At 32.2% G+C, this 19,921-nt stretch overlaps 1 protein-coding gene across 7 annotated transcripts in view; it reads left to right on the top strand.

Moving 5' to 3' along the window:
• Positions 1-19,921, top strand: part of LNPK (lunapark, ER junction formation factor) — a 69,286-nt gene that overhangs the window by 42,152 nt on the left and 7,213 nt on the right. For all 7 annotated transcript variants that reach the window (XM_076005665.1, XM_012753402.3, XM_076005662.1 and 4 more), the window contains 4 exons: positions 9,798-10,010; positions 17,301-17,406; positions 18,617-18,687; positions 19,715-19,885. In XM_076005665.1, coding sequence (XP_075861780.1) covers positions 9,798-10,010; positions 17,301-17,406; positions 18,617-18,687; positions 19,715-19,885 — 561 coding nt within the window. The remainder of the gene's footprint in view (positions 1-9,797; positions 10,011-17,300; positions 17,407-18,616; positions 18,688-19,714; positions 19,886-19,921) is intronic.

Here is a 19,921-nt window from a genome sequence, read left to right as displayed (position 1 = left end):
TGTCTCAAAAAAAAAAAAAAAAAAAAAAAAAAAAGATCTAATGTACAGCATGGTGAAAATAGTAATGTATACTAAAATATTCTATAAAATAGTGCTGTACTATATACTTGAAATTTGCTGAGAGAGTAGATCTTAAGTGTTCACACCACACACACACACACACACACACACACAAAGGTAATAACTATGTGAGTTTATGGACATGTTAATTACTTGACTAGTAATCATTTAACAATGTATAAAAATACTTTTAAATTAACTTTTGTGAACATATATTTAAAATATGATGTTTTAAAGTCATAGCTATTACTTTTGTAAAAAATATATTCTGGCTTATTAAAAAAAAGAAGATATTCCTTTTACTAATATTCTTAAGTGCTTATTAATATTTAGGCAACATAAGTTATTTTAAGAATCTCAACTTATTTTTTCTTAGTAACTTTTGAAAGCCAAATACATTTTTTCCATCTGATGTCATGTTGAAATTATAGAAGAGTGATTCTTGGTCTCAACTTTGGATTCCTGTGGCACTGCTTTTGGATATTCTTTTAGGGAGAATTAACATTTAGCTATAAGATAAATGAATAGTTCATTTAAAAAAATTTATTGAGTAACAGTTACATGCAGACATCATGGGGGAATAAAGAGATGAATGTAACATAGTTTTTGACCTTAAGAAGCTTATGACCTATATTTTTTTCTGTTAAAAAATATTTCTTCTATGCTACACTATTCTAGCATTTCTCACTTATCCAAGTGTATAGTAATTAATTGCTTTTTGACATTTTCTTTTTAAAAATTCTAGATTATATCCCAGCTTTATTCTACTTCTTGAGAATTATACTTCTGTTGTTTAATTTAATTCCATTTAGTTTCCTGTCATTTTTATAGGTGACTTAGTCATTAATTTGTTCTGTGTTTCTGTGAGTTTAAAGTCTTCATTTCTGAATGACTATTCATTTCTTCTATCTTTCCTTCTCTTTTTCTTTCTAATTTTGTTTTTGAATTTAGTCTGTTTCTGAATTTAAATAATAGAAACTGGGGGAAAAGTACTTAAAGATGTACTTTGTACATACAAAGATGTATGTACATATGTAGCTCTTGAAAAGATCTGCCCTCCAAAATGAATCTAATTGTGATGTCCTTATTTTACAAGTGTATATTTGGAAGGTAGAAACCAAAAGATTTCTTGATGGATTGGATATGGAGTCAGAGAAGAAGTCAGAATGACCTCAAAGATTTTGGCCTGAGTACTTAGAGAAAGGGAGATGAGGGAGATGGGAGAAAGGGAGATGCCATTTACTCAGATGATGGAAATTGCAAAGGAAACACTTTTTGGAGGGGGCTTTAGATAGGGTGGTGAAGAACAGGGCTTGATTTGGGACGTGTTATGTTTGAGATGCCTATTAGCCAGACATCTACTTGAGTCTACTCGAGGTTTCAAGAAAGTATTTGAACATGAGTTTGGCAAACAGGAATTATCTAGGCTGGAGATACAAGTTTGGGTGTCATTAGTATGTGGGTGGTATTAAAACCATGAGACTGGTTGAGGTTACCAAGGAAGTAACTATAGAGGAAGAAGATAAGAGGACCAAGAGGCATGCTCTCTGACATTAAGATGTTAGGATAATGAAGAGGAATCAGAAAAGTAAACTGAGAAGAAATGATCAGTGAGATAGGAAATGCAGGAGAGTATGGAGCCTGGACGCTAAGTAAATAGAGTGTTTCAAGGTAGTGATCGTCTGTGACAAATACTGCTGCCAAATAAGTTGAGGGTTGAGTATCGATCACTGATTGTAGCAATGTGGAGGTCCTTGGTGACATTGAAAAGAAGTTTTGGTGGAGGGATGGGTGCAAAATCCTGATTAGAAAGGATGGGGGTAAAAAAGAGACAACGAGAAGAGACTACTTTTTTGAGTAAAAGGGAATAGGAAATGAGTGGCTTGAGGGGGAAGCATTTTGTATTTGTGGGCAAGCATACTGTATGAAAGAAATAATAGCATGTTTGTATGGTACTGGGAATGGCCCAAAACACATGGAATAGTTGATGATATAGGAGACAGTGGTGACAGTTGATTTGGAAGTATCCCTGAGTAGGCAAGAGGGGATGCAATCTAGTGTACAAATGGAGAAGTTGGCTTTTGATAGGAGTGTGAGTGTTCATCTCTAGTAACAAGGTAAGTCTGAGAACATGGGCAGATATAGGTAGGTGGTGGGAATTGTTTTCTGATTGTATCTGTTTTCTTAGGGTGAGGCTGGGGGAAGATGATGTTGGGAGCTTGAAGGAAAGATGTGAAATGACTCTCTTGGAGACTGAGAGACTAAATGAATGAGGGAAATACAGGAATGCCAGAGGACCCAAAAGCCCACTTAAAATTAATAGTCATGAGTTTAAAGCATGATTCTTTGTGGTTTTCCAGTTATGTTCATCTGCATGGGTACAGGTATGGAGAAGGCAGATAGTTGGTTTTAACCAGGGTTGGGTTTTGCCTTATGAATTAGATAAGGCGATAAAGGGGCCAAGGGGTAAAGTTGTTGCAAGGGAGTGATTATAACAATGGATTATAGAATTTAGGATGATCATGAAGAAAATAAGGATATGAAAGGTGGTGATAGATAGTTAAAAGGTGTTGGTAATGTTAATAAAGAAATCTGAAAATGTGGGCTAAGACCTGTTTTTTATGGCTTTTTGGTTTAGAAAGTCTTTACATTTTCAAAGCATTCTAAAAATAGCAAAAAACAATAAGAATATGTAACAGAGACTTTGTGTGGGCTGCAAAGCCTAAAATGTTTACTTTTGGCTCTTACAAATAAAGTTTACTGACCGCTTAATAATTAAGGGATTATAGATCCCCGTGGAATTGGAAGAAATAAGCCAGAGAGGTAAATGTGGTTTGAGAGCCGTATCAATTCATAAGGCAAAATATCCTTAAACTTGAGAGGGATCAGTTATTGTTAGTGCAGCGTTCTAGGATAGGTTATAACCGTAAGAGTGAATGATTGAGGTAGGAGATTATTATAGGTTGCCACCTGATAGCTAAAAATGAATCCTTAACAGACCCTCCTATATTTTTTTAAAAAGGAAATCACCTATACTTTCTCTTTTGCCTTTGTACATAACCTAGAACCTTTACTAATGAAGTTATGAAAGAAAAATTATGTCCTACCTATGGCTAAATTTGAAATCAGTTATTTTTGCAGAAAAATTTAATGGTTTTACCAATAGGTTTACAACTTCCCGTTTAAGTAGGCTTTAGGGTTCACTCACTTATATTCTATGGCATATATGGAAAACTAAGATTTGTGGCAATCATAAATCTTTTTTTGATCTTCATACCAAGTGGGATGATACTTCATATTTTGCTTTTTTGGGAAGGTGTATGTATGTTTAAGAGAATCTGGAAAATGCCTTATAAAATAATAAATTTGCTTTTTGGGTGGCCTTTACTTAATTATCAAATCTGTAGTGTTGCAATTTTGTATTGCATAACAAACCATCCCAAAACTCAGTGGCTTAAAACAACTTCATCTGTTTTGCTGATGAATTTTTAGTTTGGCCAGGGACAAAGACAAGCTCATCTCTGTCTCATAACATCAGCTGGAGCTACTTTATTGGAGCTGTAGGGTTCTATCAGGATGGCTTACGTGGCTGGCAAGTTGGTTCTGGCTGTCAGTTCTTCTCCACATGGACCTCTCTATGGGGCCATTTGGGCCTCCTCACATGGTTGCCAGATTCTAAGACCAAGCAACCTGGAAGATAGGAAGTAGTCCTGCATACTGGCACAGCTGTATTTTCTTGGTGTAACAGTCACAGGGTACAGATTCAAGGGGAAGGTACATAGATACTCTCCACTTGAATTTGTTGGGAGGAGAATCAAAGGATTTTGGAGTCATATTTTAAAATTCCCACATGTACCTTAACATAGATAACAAAGGCATTTCTGTCCCCATCTAGTTTTCATTGTTTTTCTCAAATGCCACCATCACCGTGAACCCTTTCCATCTAGTGACTAACCCTTTGGTCCCTGCTTCTGGGGCCCTTTATAGTACTTCACTGGCTCCCTTTTTATGGCACTTAGCTTGCATTAGAGTATTAGGGAGTTTGTCTTGCTTGCCACCTTTATAGCAACCCTGAATCCCCTTCAGTGATCTATTGTTTTACTCAGAGTGGTTGCTTAATAAATGTATTGAGTTGAAGGAAATAAAAGGAAATATTCATTTTATAACAGAATTCCTGTATTTTGTTTAAATGTTATAAAATAGTAATTTACCAAATGGAACTTTGGTGATCTGCAAGATGCAGGATGTTTAATGTTGAGAGAGTTAGAAGACAGACCAGAAATAAATCATCAAGGTGATGAAAAAAAGTAAATGTTAAAATAAAGAACTAAAAAACGAAGTATATTCTTAATTTGAAAAGCAGAACAACAAAATAGCAAACTTAACTAAAGGCTGGCAAATGGTATATATTATTAGAAAATTTTCTGCTTGAAGATAGCTTTTTTGTTTGGTCTCTTGAAGTTAGGCTGAGATTCTTAATGCAGCAGGCTGATTAGTTACCTTAATTCCATCTGCAATCTTTATTCACCTGGCATGTAACCAAACATGTTTACAGGTTCTGGGGATGAGGATGTGGACATGTTTGGGAGGCCATTAATCTGCTTATCACATCATATAAGTTGGGTAATAGGCAGTTGGAAATTTAATATTGAAATGTAGGAGGAAAGTAGATTCATTTCCTAGACCTTTATCAAGCTCATACTCTGCCAGTTACCTTGCCACATCCTGAGGCTATCCAGATGCCGTTCCTGCCTATTATCGCCTGGTTAAAAGGGGTATACACATGTAAATATACAATCTTAGTATACTAAGAACTACACAAAGCTAGGCATTTCTAGGAGAATAGAGGGGTTTGATAAAGAGTAGTTATGATCATAACAGTAGTGTAGTAGTGTTGACATTATAAGTTTGTTGGTGATCAAAGCAGTGGTACTTTCAGTGGGTAATACTGTGATAGTTAAAAAGGAGCACAAAATCCAGATTGAGTTGGGTTAAGAAGTGAAATATGGAGAATTTTTTTTCCTTTTTAAAAACTTTGCCTCTATGGGAAGGAAGAGATTATAGAGTCATTTTTGTTAATAAAAAGCCATTGACCTGTTGAGAGAAAAATTTTAGTAGAGAAATAGGGTAGAAGCCGAATTTGAAAGAGTTTAGTATGAGTAGGATATGAAGAGATGAGCCAGTGAATATAGACTTAAGAAAATTTTGAAAGTAAAAGGAAGAAATATCAGATGCATGGTCTTTATTATTTTTATTTAAAGGAATCATATTCATATAAATTCAAACAATACAGACTTGAAGACAGTAGACACTCCCTTGGAGATATATCTCCATGTCCTACCTATGTCTAAAAATCACAATTATAGAAAGCCAGATTTATCCTAAATCTAAGAGTTTCCACATCTGTGTATGTGAATGATTCATAGAGTTAAAGATCCCTCCTATTACTAAAATTCTAGTTATTGAAATTTTTCCTTATGAGACTTAGAACTGAGCATAGTAGTTCAGAAAGCCTTTGACTAGTGCTAGGGAAAATATGAAGATTGTCTTTGTATGATAGTTCTGCCAACACTTCATTTCAAGGAAATCTGAAATGTGGTGGGTTTTTAGTTCACATAAAGAACTGGTGGTGACAGCTAGGATGAAAATTCAGGTCTCCTAACTATTGTATGGTATTCTTCCTATTACAGTCTAATACCAGAACAAAGACAAAACCTTACAGCAGTGTAAAAAGAATCAATACTTAAAAAATCTGATAAAACTGAGGGATGATTATTTGTATTATAGAACATTCATCCTAATAATTATTTAATAGCAAGCTGGAGTTATACATTTAACTTTTTATGTAAATTGTGAATTTACACATTTAAACAAGTTCACAAATAATTTTAAGGAAACATTTGATGTGTAAATTAATATCTATATATGTTTAATAGTTGCTTTAGAAATTCTAGGTTGCTTAGCTTTTGGTTTATTGTAATCACTGGAACCTTTAGATGTATACTACTTCTCTTAATAGCTATTGCCTGCTAAGTACTTTTCATGTGTTATGGCTTAGTTCTTTGTCTTGATTTTCTCATTTAATCTTTACAACTATAAGAGGTAAGTATTCTCATTATGAGGAAGCTGAACTGAGAGATGTGATCAACTTGGAAAAGGCTGCATGTGCATCTATTAATAGTAAACAGGATAGAGTTAAAATTAAGACTGATCTCAGAGTTTCTGCTTTGCATAGTGATGTTCTTTTATATCACTATTATAAACTTTGTTTTCTTCTTTTTACTATAATGTAGTAATTCTTTATAAATCTCATTTTGATTCTGTTTGCTTCATTTTTCTATTGATACATAATAATCTTTGGGGGACAATGTGATATTTTGATATTTGTATACAATGTATAATGATCAAATTAGGACAATTAGGGTATCTGTCACTTCAAACATTTATCTTTTCTTTATGTTGGGGACATTGCAATTCTTCAAGCTATTTTGAACTCTCCAATACATTATTGTTAACTATAGTCACCCTGATATACTATCAAACACTAGATTTTATTCCTTCTATCTAACCATATTTTTGTACCCATTAATCAGCCTATGTTTAGAGACTAAAGAGCTTGGTTAATAGGCATATTACTTCATTTTGAATTTAAATCCAATATAGACTTGTCATAATATTCAGCATGATTTTTGTTGTGTTATTGATTGATCATTGATGAGGGTGTTAAAACATCCTCCAGTCCAGAATGGACCTTATGGCACACTACTTATGATTTTTTTGCCAGATTCACGTGGAATGCTTGCTAACTTGTAGGGTTTTGTATTTTACATTTAAGTGTAGGAAATGTTGAATGTAACCAATACGACTATTTTGTTGAGTACTAGAAACTTTATAATGTAATTTCATACAAAAGATTTGTGAATGACAAGTAGCTAAAAGCAGATAAATCTTAGATATTTTAAATTGAAACTACCAGAATATTTTATAATATTTTACCAAATATAGATTTGGTACTGCATTGCAAACTCTTTTAAACTATTAATGATATTGTAACTCTTTGTTACCTGCTTTTCTTTTGAAAATGATGAAACTACATTTTTCCCTTTCAAGACTCTTTTTTCCATTTGCCTAAGTTTAGAATTAGAAACCAATTAAGCTAAATGTCTTTTATGGAATGCTAAACATGGTGTCCTTTGTTAACTAGTTATGTATCTCACTTTTTAGTAGTATATGAGTGGTATTAAAAGTATTTCAGGATATTTTCACAGGGTAAATGCACATTCAAAGGAAGCAGTTTGAAGTCTTTGTTCAAGAAGTAAAAGGATAATAGCTACTGTTAATATAGTCTAATAAATGCCAGACTTTTATTTATCTGGAAGAAAAATGTCAGTTTTTGAGTTATTACTTTACCTGAAAATTGGCTAAAAGTGATTCACAGTATTTGATACCTTATTTTTTAAATTAACAGCTTAAACTACCAAATCTTAATATGATTTCGTTGATCTCAGTACCTTTTGCAGAATTTAATGGCTTTTCTAATGTGTAACCCCCTATGAAGGTATTCCCTGTGAGTAAAAAAACAATTAAGTGACCACCTAATTTGTAGGAGATGTGATGAGTTCAGGTAATATCTGAAATTTTCTATATAAATTTCATGAGAAGTAGCAAAGTATAAAGATAGTTCCATTTATATAATGATAATGTGCTTATAATTTATTATTGTAGTGACTTGATTAGAGACTAATTTATAAACCAATGGATTAGTTGATCCCAGTAATTATAGCTAAAATCATTTGAAAATAGTTGTGTGAAAACAGTCATCTGAAATATTAAATATTCAGTAAATATGAGCTGTCAGCTTACAGACATTATCTTGTTTAATCCTCATAATAATTCTGTGAGTTCAGAATATTATTATCCTAATATTGTAGGTAAAATAAAAGATGTTTGTCCCAGTTAAGTAACCCATGAGGTCATGTAGCCAGAATCAGGGTTCCAACCAAACCTTTCTCACTATGGGGCCTGGGTTCTTAGCTAGTAGACTAGATTGTGTTGAACTGTAATTTAACACTAAAGCTCTACTTTCAATTGCAATGAACTCTTCATAAAAATTTTTAACTGTCAAGTAGAGCCTAAGTGTTTTGCTCTGGAAGTATATACTTTTACTAAGCATGCCAATTAAAATATAACTCATTTAGTTTCAGCTCACTTATTCAGGATTTCTGATAATTTAATGTGATATGTAGCATTAAAAACGTATAAGGGCTAGGCATGGTGGTCTCACGCCTGTAATCCTAACATGGTGGGAGACTGAGGCAGGAAGATCACCTGAGGCCAGGAGTTCAAGACCAGCCTGAGTAACATAGTGAGATCCCATCTACAAAAAGAAGAAAAATTAGTTGGATGTGGTGGCATGTGCCTGTGGTAACAGCTACTCAGGAGGCTGAGGCAGGAGGATCACTTGAGCACAGGAGTTTGAGGTTGCAGTGAGCTATGAGGATGCCGCTGCAGTCTAGTCTGAACAACAGTGCAAGACCCTGTCTCCCCCCAAAAAAACAAGTTATAAGGGCTTCTTTATTTGAGATTTTTACCACTGACATTCAAGTAAGATATTGGTGGGAAGAGGGATTGATAGAATTTAATTTTATGTTATCAAGTATGAGTCATGAAACTTTTTTAGTGAAGGGCCACGTAGTAATTACAGTAAATGGCTTTGAGGCTATGGTCTCAACTCTTTTAAAGCAGCTGTAGTCAATGTTAAACAAAAGAACAGAACTGTGTTCCAATAAAATTACAAAAATAGGCAACAGCCTTGGGTTGGCACATTTGCCAACCCCTGTTATCCAGAATCTGGTAATTTCTCCAATTATAAACTAAAATTTATTTATGAAGAAACATCGTTTGTGCATAGTTTTCCTTTATTGAGTGTTTGGGCAAAAAGAAATTTGCCAAAAAAGTAGCAATATCATAAAGGAGAATGGGACTGGTACCTAATAGTAAAGAATACCTTTTTGGCATTTTTATGACTATTTAATTACTTTATAAATTATTTGATAATTCCAGAATATACTTATTCACTTATTTCTTAAAGTTATCAATTTTTTGAATCTTAAAAAACAAATCTACAATTTGGAGTTTTCACTAATTCTAATCATTTTTTCTCTTTATCATAATTAGAAAGGTTTACTGTAAAAAGATATGACACATAATTGGGTGATGATTTTATTTTATTAAATTTATTTTTAAAAAATGATATCAATAGACTTAGATAAAAGCTTGTATAAACATGTGCAATTGAATTGTTAAGTTAAGAAATCTAGCACTCTATTTTCAGTGTTACATTTTATAGATTTCTTATTACAAGCAGTTTGTTTTTTTGTTTTTTTTTGAGACAGAGTCTCACTCTGTCACCCTGGCTAGAGTGCTGTGGTGTCAGCCTAGCTCATGCAACCTCAGACTCCTGGCTCAAGCGATCCTCCTGCCTCAGCCTCCTGAATGGCTGGAACTATAGGCATGCGCCACCATGCCCAGCTAATTTTTTTTTCTATATATATTTTTCTTTTAGTTGTCCATATAATTTCTTTCCATTTTTTTTAGTAGAGACGGAGTCTCACTCTTGCTCAGGCTGGGACAAGCCTTTTGGTGCCACAAAATTTTAATAAATGTAAGTCATTTGTGGTATTGGCTAATATGGTATATTGAATATTAAATCTAGTGTATATACTTACTCTTTGCAGAGATTCGTCAGCGAACTGCAGCTCACAGAAACCTTTCTCCAACATCAGCAAGCCCTACCCAGGGCCCTCCTCCACAAGTTCCAGTATCTCCTGGACCACCAAAGGACACTTCAGCCCCTGGTGGACCCCCAGAAAGGACTGTTACTCCAGCTCTACCATCAAATCTGTTACCAAGACATCTTGGATCCCCTGCTACTTCAGTGCCTGGAATGGGTAAACAGAGCACTTAATGTTATTTACAGTTTATATTGTTTTCTCTGGTTACCAATAAAACAGGCCATTTTCAGACAGTATGGAAATGGCATTTCATTTGGAAATAGCAGAGCAGTTATCTGATTAAGCAGGAGTTCCATATTCAATTAGCCATAACTCTTTACAGCTGGCACCTTGTGATACTGAAACCTATTTCTTGAGCTCATTTAACTGTTATGGCTTCTTTGTTTAAATGGTAATAAAACTTTGTAGTATTGTGTAGTCAACAGTATAGCATATCTTTTTATATTCAACTTTAGAATAACTCCAGATTTATATAAAATGGGGAGAGAACACTTCTGGAATGTATTCATGTTTTTTGCTAAACTCTGCACGTATATTTCATGAAGAATATTCCTGCATTGTAGTGTACAGTATTACTTATATTAATATGCGCTGGTAGATTTTTTTTTTCTTTTTTTTTTAAGGCATAGAACCTTAGTATTTCTGATAGATACTTTATAAAGTTCTATTAAATGATGTATTTCCTTAACTATTTTATTTCTTGGATTCTCTTTTTTCGCTGTGGTAGCTTTTTAGGGAAAGATCCTGTTCTGGAGTGTAACAGACTATATTATCCTGTGGTTTCTTTGGAGTGTGATTGGGGCATAGAAGCCCACTGCTTTAGCAGTTCACGTTATTTTATGTAGATTTCTGTGTTGGATTATTGCTTATGATAGTAAATTATTTGTTTTGTTTTAGGTTATTTAATTCTAATTTAGAATAATTTATTTCATCACTAATTACTAACATAAATTATAATGATTTTGAGGCTAGGCTAGTTGATGTCAGGTAATCAGGGCATTTATGTAATAAAATCAATAAGAAATTTAAATACTACTTATGGTAGATTTTTTTCTTGTTTTCCTTTAAAAATGCAGCATAAGTTTTTAGAAGACTAGAAAACTTAATTTATAAACAAATTAAGAAAGCTGACTACAAAAGAAATATATATAAATCTTATAACTTTTAAAGTACCTATTTTAAAAAATACTTTTAAATTTGACATATAATGACAGCACTGTAAGGTAGCCAATGTATTTTATGAAACTGAGAAAAGTTAAATTGAAAATGACTCATCTTTCACTCATTATCTGGTTGATTTGAGATACTCTTGTTTGTAAGTTTAAATTCCTGATTGTTTAATTGAAAGAACTTATTTTGGAGAAAATGCATGAATCTCATACATTTGTGTATCTAAATGATTTTAAAGAAATAAAAGTTTATCAACTTACAATAGTAATAAAAACTGTATTGCACATGTAAGAATAGGGCTATAGAAGGAACAATGGCCTAAATTTCATGATCATGTAAATGTAACATATTTTACTGAATTTTTAAATTATTAAATAGTTTCTGTGTGAAAGACTGTTTAAATTGTACATTGCCAAAAATATGAACGAGTTAAGTGATTTATTATTGATTTTTTCATTATACCATATTTGTGGAAGAGAATCAATTTAATGTGTATTACCACAGGGCTCCCATATGTCTGAAAATTAATAACCAGCAGGTACTTGATAATTTGCCAAGCTGTGTAAAAATGACCAGTATTCCTACAATGATTGCTTTTGATGTTTGTATTAATTACTGTTGTCTATAACAGCATGAGTATGAAGATGCATTATTTTGAAGGTTATTAATGCGCATGAAGTTTAAGATGTTTTTATGAAATCTGTTGTTTTATGTATCCAGATTCTTTTATGGACATATTCATTTTAAATATGTAGAAGTAAAATACTCTAGCAAAAGTTAAGTTGGCTTAAATGCTTTCAAAATCTAATGAGGCTTGCTTATTTAAGTTGAAAATTTGATAATGAAGTATGATAGTGTTTTGATTCAAGCTTATTTTTCAATGATAATAATTGAATCTTTTTTATTGCATCAAGTAAAGCAATAACTTACCTGATGAAATCTTAAAAATATACTTTATTTGTATTACTAAGGACTTGTTCCAGAACCTAACTTTTTGTTTACTAATAGCTATATAATTTTGATATCCGTTGACCTTTTAGGTTTGTGATTGTTTACAAAGCAAATCTCTATTCCTTCTTAGGTCTGAGAAAAAGAAGAAGAAGAAAAAAAGACAAAGCAAATCTGTTTTTTAAATTATTAATACTTTAAAATAATATAGTATTACTGTCCTAAAGTAAACTTGAACGCTTTAAAGTTTTTGTCACAAACATTTTGAAACACTTATATCCTTATATTGCAAGGCTTATTCCAACAGGGTTCCATTTTGTTTCAGTTTTCTGTGAGGTCTCCATGTAAACCTCCATTGCAGCCCACTTTATTATGTTCATTCTGTCTTGTTTTACAAAGGCAAGCATCGCATTTTATTTATTTTCTCACTTCTCAGTGCCTTCTTCTTCTGCAAACAGTTCTGTTTTAGTTTGTAGAAGTCATAGAGTTACAATTCAAGAAGTTTGAATGTGTAACTCTTTATTTTTGTTATTATTTTTATATAATAATTGTTTTAGAATTAACTAAATTCTGTGTTCTTTTTCCACTCTCCATTAGTCTTTTCTGATGTTGCCTAATTTATATTAGATGTACTGTATGGAACACAGTATAACTCTCCATTTATTTAGGTCATTAATTTCTCTCAGCAATGTTTTGTGGTGTTCACTTTATAGGTTTTGCATATTTGGGGGTTAAATTTACATCTAATTATTTCATATTTTTGATGCTGTTATAAGTGGTATTGTTTTATTAACCATTTCTAACTGTTCATTGCTAGTTTATATAGAAATACAATTGATTTTTATAAATTGATCTTGTATCCTCTAACCTTGCTAAATTTATTTATTGGTTTTGGTAACTTTTTTATAGATTACATAATATTTTCTACGTAGATAATCACATTGTGAATAAAGAAAATTCTACTTCTCCCTTTCCAATCTGATTTCCTTTTATTTTTCTTATTACACTAGCTAGAACCTTCAGTACAATGTTGAATAGAAGTGATAGCAATAGACCTCCTTGCCTATTTGTTGATCTTATTGGAAAAGCTATTATTTTTTCATCATTTAGCATGATGTTAGCTCTAGGGTTTTTGGTTTTTAGTTTTAATAAATACCCTTTTTTCAGGTTGAAGTGCCTGCCTATTCTTAGTTGGCTGAAACTTTTTATCAGTAATAGATGATGGATTTTGTCAGATGCTTTTCTGAATCTATTGAGATGTTCATATTGGGTTTTGTTTGTTTCTTTGTTTTAACATTTATTCATATAGTGAATTACATTGATTTTTTAAATGTTAAACCAACTTGCTTTCCTTGAATAAATCTCACTTGATCATGATGTATTGTTTTATATGTAAATTGTTGGGTTCAATTTGCCAACATTTTGTTTAAAATGTCTACATCAATGCTTATTAGGGATATAGGTCTGTAGCATTTTTTTTTCTTGTCATATCTTTGGTTTTGGTATCAGAGTTATGTTGGCCTCATGGTATGAGTAAGTAATCCATCTTTGATTTTTCTGGACAAGTTTGTGTAGAACTGGTATTAATTCTTCCTTAATTTAAATGTTTGGTAGAATTTACTGGTTGAAATGTCTGGGCCTTTGTTTTCTTTGTGGAAAGATTTGTTTGCTGTTTTAACTAAAGATTCAATTTCTTTCATTAAAGAAAAACTATAAGGCCGGGCGCGGTGGCTCACGCCTGTAATCCTAGCTCTCTGGGAGGCCGAGGCGGGCAGATTGCTCAAGGTCAGGAGTTCGAAACCACCCGGAGCAAGAGTGAGACCTCGTCTCTACTAAAAATAGAAAGAAATTAATTGGTCAACTAATATATATATATAAAAATTAGCCGGGCATGGTGGTGCATGCCTGTAGTCCCAGCTACTCGGGAGGCTGAGGCAGCAGGATCGCTTGAGCCCAGGAGTTTGAGGTTGCTGTGAGCTAGGCTGACGCCATGGCACTCACTCTAGCCTGGGCAACAAAGTGAGACTCTGTCTCAAAAAAAAAAAAAAAGAAAAACTATAGATGAATATGACCTGTAGATATAAAAATTCTTAACAAAATTTTAGTAAATCAAATAGTTATCTTTTTTTGAGTGATCTTTGATAGTTTGGTAGTCTTTCAAGGAATTTGTCCATTTCGTCTAACTTGTAGAATTTATTGACATAAAGTTGTTCATAATATTCCCTACTATCCTTTTTTAATACCTTTATAATCTAGAGTTATGCTGTCTCTCTCATTTCTGAAACTAGTATTTTATATCTTCTATCTTTTTCCTGATTAGTCTGAGGTGTATCAGTCTAGAGGTTTATCAGTTTTATTGATCTTCTCAAAGAACCAGCTTTTCACGATTATTTTTGTATTTTCTACTTTATTCATTTCCTCTGTGATCTTTATTATGTCTTTTGTTTTCATTTTTGCTTATTTTGGATTTCTTTTTAGTTTTTTAAAGTAGAAGCTGAAGTTACGGATTTTAGGCCTATCTTCTTTTGTAATATAGGTGTTTAGTGTTATATATTTTCTTCGAAGTACTGCTTTACTGCATATCATAAATTTTGATATGCTTTTCTTGTTTTCATTCAATTCAAATTATTTTCTAATTTCCCTTTTGATTTTTCTTTGAATCTGGATTATTTAGATGTATGTGATTTAGTCTGTAAATATTTGGAGATTTTTCAGATGTTTTTCTATTGGTGAGTTCTAGTTTAATTCTATTGTGGTTAGAAAACATATTTCTTCTTATTTGAATCTTCTTAAATGTAGCAAGACTTGTGTTATGACCCAGAATGTCATGTCTTGGTTAATCTTTTTGGTCACTTGAAAAGAACATATATTTATGGGGAATTGGGACTGGTTCTAGGACCACCCAAGCAGATACCAATATCCATAGATTCTCAAGTCCCTTATATAAAATGGTGTATAACTTGTATATAAACTATGTACATCCTCCTATGTACACTTTTTTTTTTTGAAACAGGGTCTTGCTCTGTTGTCCAGGCTAGAGTGCTGTGGTGTCACCATAGCTCACTGCAACCTCAAATTCCTAGGTTCAAGCAATTTTTCTGCCTCAGCTTCCTGAGTAGCTGGGACTAGACATGTGTGCCATCATACCCGACTAATTTTTCTATTTTTATAGAGACAGGATCTTGCTCTTGCTCAGGCTGGTCTGGAACTCCTGACCTCAAGCTGTCCTACCACCTTGTCCTCCCAGAGTGCTAGCATTACAGGCATGAGCCACTGCACCTGCCCCCTCCTGTATACTTTAAATTATCTGTAGAGTACTTATAATATCTAATACAATGCAGTCAGTTATCTTTTAAGGTGATTTAAAGAATAAAAAAAAGTCTTATATATTTACTCACATAGCAACTATTTTAAATTCTCTATTCCTTTGTGTAGATCCTGCTTCCTGTCTACAGTTACTTTTCTTCTGCCTGCAGGACTTTTATTAACATTTCTATAGTGCATGCAGTTCTGCTAGTGATGAATTCTTTCAGTTTTGTATGCCTGATTTAGTCTTCATTTTGCCTTCATTTGACAAAGATGTTTACACTGGATACAGAATTCTCATTTGACAGTTTTTTTCTTTCATAACTTTAAAGATATTGTTTCACTGTCTTCTGGCTTACTTCCTTTCTGATGAGAAGTCTGCTGTCATTCTTTTCTCTGTTTCTCTGTATATAATGTATCTTTTTCTGGCTGCTTTTAAGATTTTATCAGTGGTTTTAAGCAACTTGATGATGCTCTGTTGTGTGATAAAATTATGTTTTTTATGCTTGGGCTTTGTTGATAGTCTTGGATCTGTGGTTTTATTGCTTTCATCAAATTTGGAAAATTTTTATACATTTATCTTCTAATATTTTTTCTTTTCATTTCTCTCCTTTTCTTTATGGACCCCAGTTGGATGTATATGAGGCTGCGTGAAGTTGTTCCACAACTTGCTGATGATTTTTTCAATTAAAGAAATTTTAAGTCTTCTTTGTGTTTCATTTGTACTGTTTCTATTGATATATTTTCAAGTTCACCAATATATTTTTTCTATAATGTCTAAGCTGCTTTTCATATCATTTGTGGATTTTTCATCGTAGACATTATAGTTTTTATCTGTAGAAGTTCAATTTGGGTATTTAAAATTTTTTCCACGTGTCTACTTAAAATACTGAATCTTTCCTCTAGATTCTGAAAACATATGAAATATAGTTATTAATATAATAAATGTCTTGACATCTTTGTCTACTAATTCAATCATCACTATCATTTCTGGGTCAATTTCAACTGATTTATCTTATTGTAGGTAGTATTGTCCTACATTAGCATGTCTAGTAATTTTTTATCTAATGCCAGACATTATGAATTTCACCTTACTGAATGCTGGATTTTTTAAACCCTTATATGATATTCTTCTGAATACTTGACTCAATCTCCTATGTGTTAAGAAGTTTTCCACTCTGGCTGGTAGAAACAAGGAATATTCTTGCCCTTGTGTGAACAGTTTCCTTTAATTTTTTTGAGTGGTTCTGTTTTGATCCTCAGATAGTTTCATCACATGCATACACCAATCAATATTCTGCTTATTACTATGGGAGACTCTTTGCAGATCTGTGGTGTTCTTTCTCCGTGCCTTTTTTCTTCTTCAGTACTTTTTCCTGTGAACTTGAGCTACCTTGGCCTCCCTGGAGTTCCAGCTCTGTCTCCAATACTCTGAGAGACTGCTACACTTCACCTGGGTTTACCATTCTTGTGCAGATTCCTGGAAACATTTTCTAGGCACTAAACTGGGGGCGTTCGTAGGGCATGCTTTGTGTTTAGTCTCTCGGGGAACATTAACCTACATTGCCTGATATACACTGTCAGGCAGTGTATTAAAACTGTATCAGTGTATTAAAATTGTTTCTTCATATGTTCTGCACAGTTTTTTAGTTACTTTATGTGGGAAGGTAAATCTGACCCCTGTTACTTTATTGTGGCCCAAAATGGAAGTCCCCTAATGTATTACACAAGCTTTTAAGAGTTGGGCATTTTTAAAAATTTGTTTTTACAGAACCAAATGTAGTTTCATTTTCTAATAGATTATATTGGTGGTTCTGATATAGTACATATTTAAATATGTTTTTGTAGGACAGTATTTTTAATGAAAATTTGAATATTCTACAGAGATTTATAAGAATTAATATTTTACTGTTAGAACTTTTAAGAGTTCTAACAAGCATAAGTAGTTCTTGGTAACTGAATTAAATTTTATATATATATGTTTTATACATGTAAATTTATATGTATTTGTGTATTTAATAGGTCTTCATCCTCCAGGTCCACCTTTAGCAAGACCCATTCTCCCTCGAGAACGAGGTGCTCTGGATAGAATTGTTGAATATTTAGTTGGTGATGGTCCACAGAACAGGTAATGTTTACTAGGGTGTTAGATAAATGAAATGAAAAGATTTATTGGTCATAGTACGTGTGCTGCACTATATGATCCACAGTTTTGTGGCTTCTGTTTCCTGATTTTAGAATATAATAGAGTATTTTATAGCTCTGCAAAAGAGTACATATTCAATTGTTTTACAGTAGGAATTTGGACAAAATAGTCTAGATAAAAACCATTTGGAAAAAATATTAACTCTGCTATAATATTATTTTTAGAGAAATAGAATTTTTTAAATGGAACTTTTAAACTTGAAGGCACAAAAATAGTAAAATCCTGGTAGGTTGTAAGAAATGGAGTTTTTTAGGTATCAGTGCTGGACTTGGTGATGATAATACTTTTAATAATGTTAAGAACAATTTGCATATATTTAGCACTTAACAGGTCTCAAAATACTTTTCTAATTATTACTTTATTTCATCCTTTTGATAACTCTTGGAAGATAGGTATGATATGTGCAGAGCAGTTGACAAAGTATAGACTTTAAAAAAGTTCATGGGATAGTAGAGTAGATGTTTGACAACTTTACAAGTTAATATTATAATTTTAATAAAGGGACTATAATTTAATGTTAGTATGATAAATTATGTTATTCAAAAATAGAATGGTGTTTGATAGAGCCAAATATTTGTTGATTACATACACACAGAATAGAGAAAGTATATAAATAGAAAATGAGGAAGATGTTTAAGTGTAACTGGGAAAGGTGTAGGAATCATCATGTATAGAAATTAACCTTTAGACTAGACTAAACAAAATTAAATGTATTTTTTTTTTTTTACTGCAAGACTTCTCAGAGTCAGGTTTTAATAATATTTAGTATGAATCTCCAACAGAGTTCCATCTTTTTCAGTCTTATCTAATCACAAATTTGGGGAATTTAATCCACGTGTGAATATACATTGGGAAACACCAAAATTCAAGTGTTGTTATCAAATATGTTTCTGCTAACTTAGTAAGGATATATTCATTTTAAGTGTTTTAAATTTGATATATAAATAATATTTTTAAATGGTCAAAATGTTGCTTTTATTTAAAGAGTATTGTTTATGGTTTACTAAGTAACATCTAATCTGTTATGTCATATTTAACTATGTTAAAATATAAATTAGCCATGATGGCTAAAATAGTTTCATGAGCTTTGCATTTGTAACTGGTGCGTTCTTTTTTTTTCCCAATGGCTTAGATATGCACTTATATGTCAGCAGTGTTTTTCTCACAATGGCATGGCTTTGAAGGAAGAATTTGAATATATTGGTAAGAATTATTAAGTAGTTAGATTTAAATATTTTACTCTTAAACATTTTATTCTATGCCACTTTCCATGTAACGTCATCTTATTTTAGATACTGTCTGTATGTATTGGTTAGGCATATTGTCCTTATTTTGGTACACAGAGCAAAGCAGGGAATATAATGTATATATAACGTATAATCTCATATATAATCTCTAGGCCAAATCTCCCTGTGCATCAGAATCACCTGAGGAGCTTAAAAAATTACGATACCCAGGATCCACCTGGACAGAGACTGCTTTAATTGATCTGGGGTGGGGTCCAGGCATCAATTTTTTTTTAAAGCTCAACAGATGATTCTCATGTATAGTGCCTATTAAAAACAACTGTGGTAAATTATGATTCTGAAATATGACATACTACATTTTCTTGGGCAAATGAGCAAGGTTCTGAATTTTAAAATACCTAATGATTCTGGTGATTATCAATTAATTAATAATAAATTAAATAATTAAATTAAAATTAAATAATAATTTAATATTAATATTACCAATTAATGAATCAATAACCACTGATTATTAAAATAATATTATATATTAATAATATTATATATTAATATATTATTAAAATAATTGGTGATTATTAATTCATTGATTGGTAATATTAATATTACATTATTATTAATTAACAATCAGTGATTATTAATTCATTAATTGGTAATATTAATATTAAATTATTATTAATATTATTTTACTGTCAATCTGCTATGTAACCTGTTACATAGTTAACCTGCTATGTATCTTATTCTGCTTTTTCTGCTTTAAAATTTAAATTCTAATTCTGATAATAATTAGGAAGCATGCTTTAAAGTTAGCTTTGATTAGAATACCTACCACAATATTATTAAAATAACATGTGAATTTCACAAGGGATAAGTAACTTTTGAAGTGTTCTTTGAACATCTGCAAAAATAATAATGTGAGTTATCTGGTTAGTCCTTGAACTTTCTTTGGTTTGTGGTTTTACTTATTTTTTAAAAATTCTCTGCAGCTTTTCGATGTGCCTACTGTTTTTTCTTGAATCCTGCAAGAAAAACCAGACCCCAGGCTCCAAGACTTCCAGAGTTCAGTTTTGAGAAGAGGCAGGCATTGGAAGGCTCAAGTTCAGTTGGTCCCTTGCCATCAGGAAGTATGCTTTCATCAGAGAACCAATTTAATGAAGGTATGACTATTTAAACAGTTTTTAATCTTAATGTGT

Source organism: Microcebus murinus, chromosome 8 (genome assembly GCF_040939455.1).
Source record: "Microcebus murinus isolate Inina chromosome 8, M.murinus_Inina_mat1.0, whole genome shotgun sequence".
In the NCBI taxonomy this organism is placed as follows: Eukaryota; Metazoa; Chordata; class Mammalia; order Primates; family Cheirogaleidae; genus Microcebus; species Microcebus murinus.
This window is presented reverse-complemented; position numbering and strand designations above follow the sequence as displayed.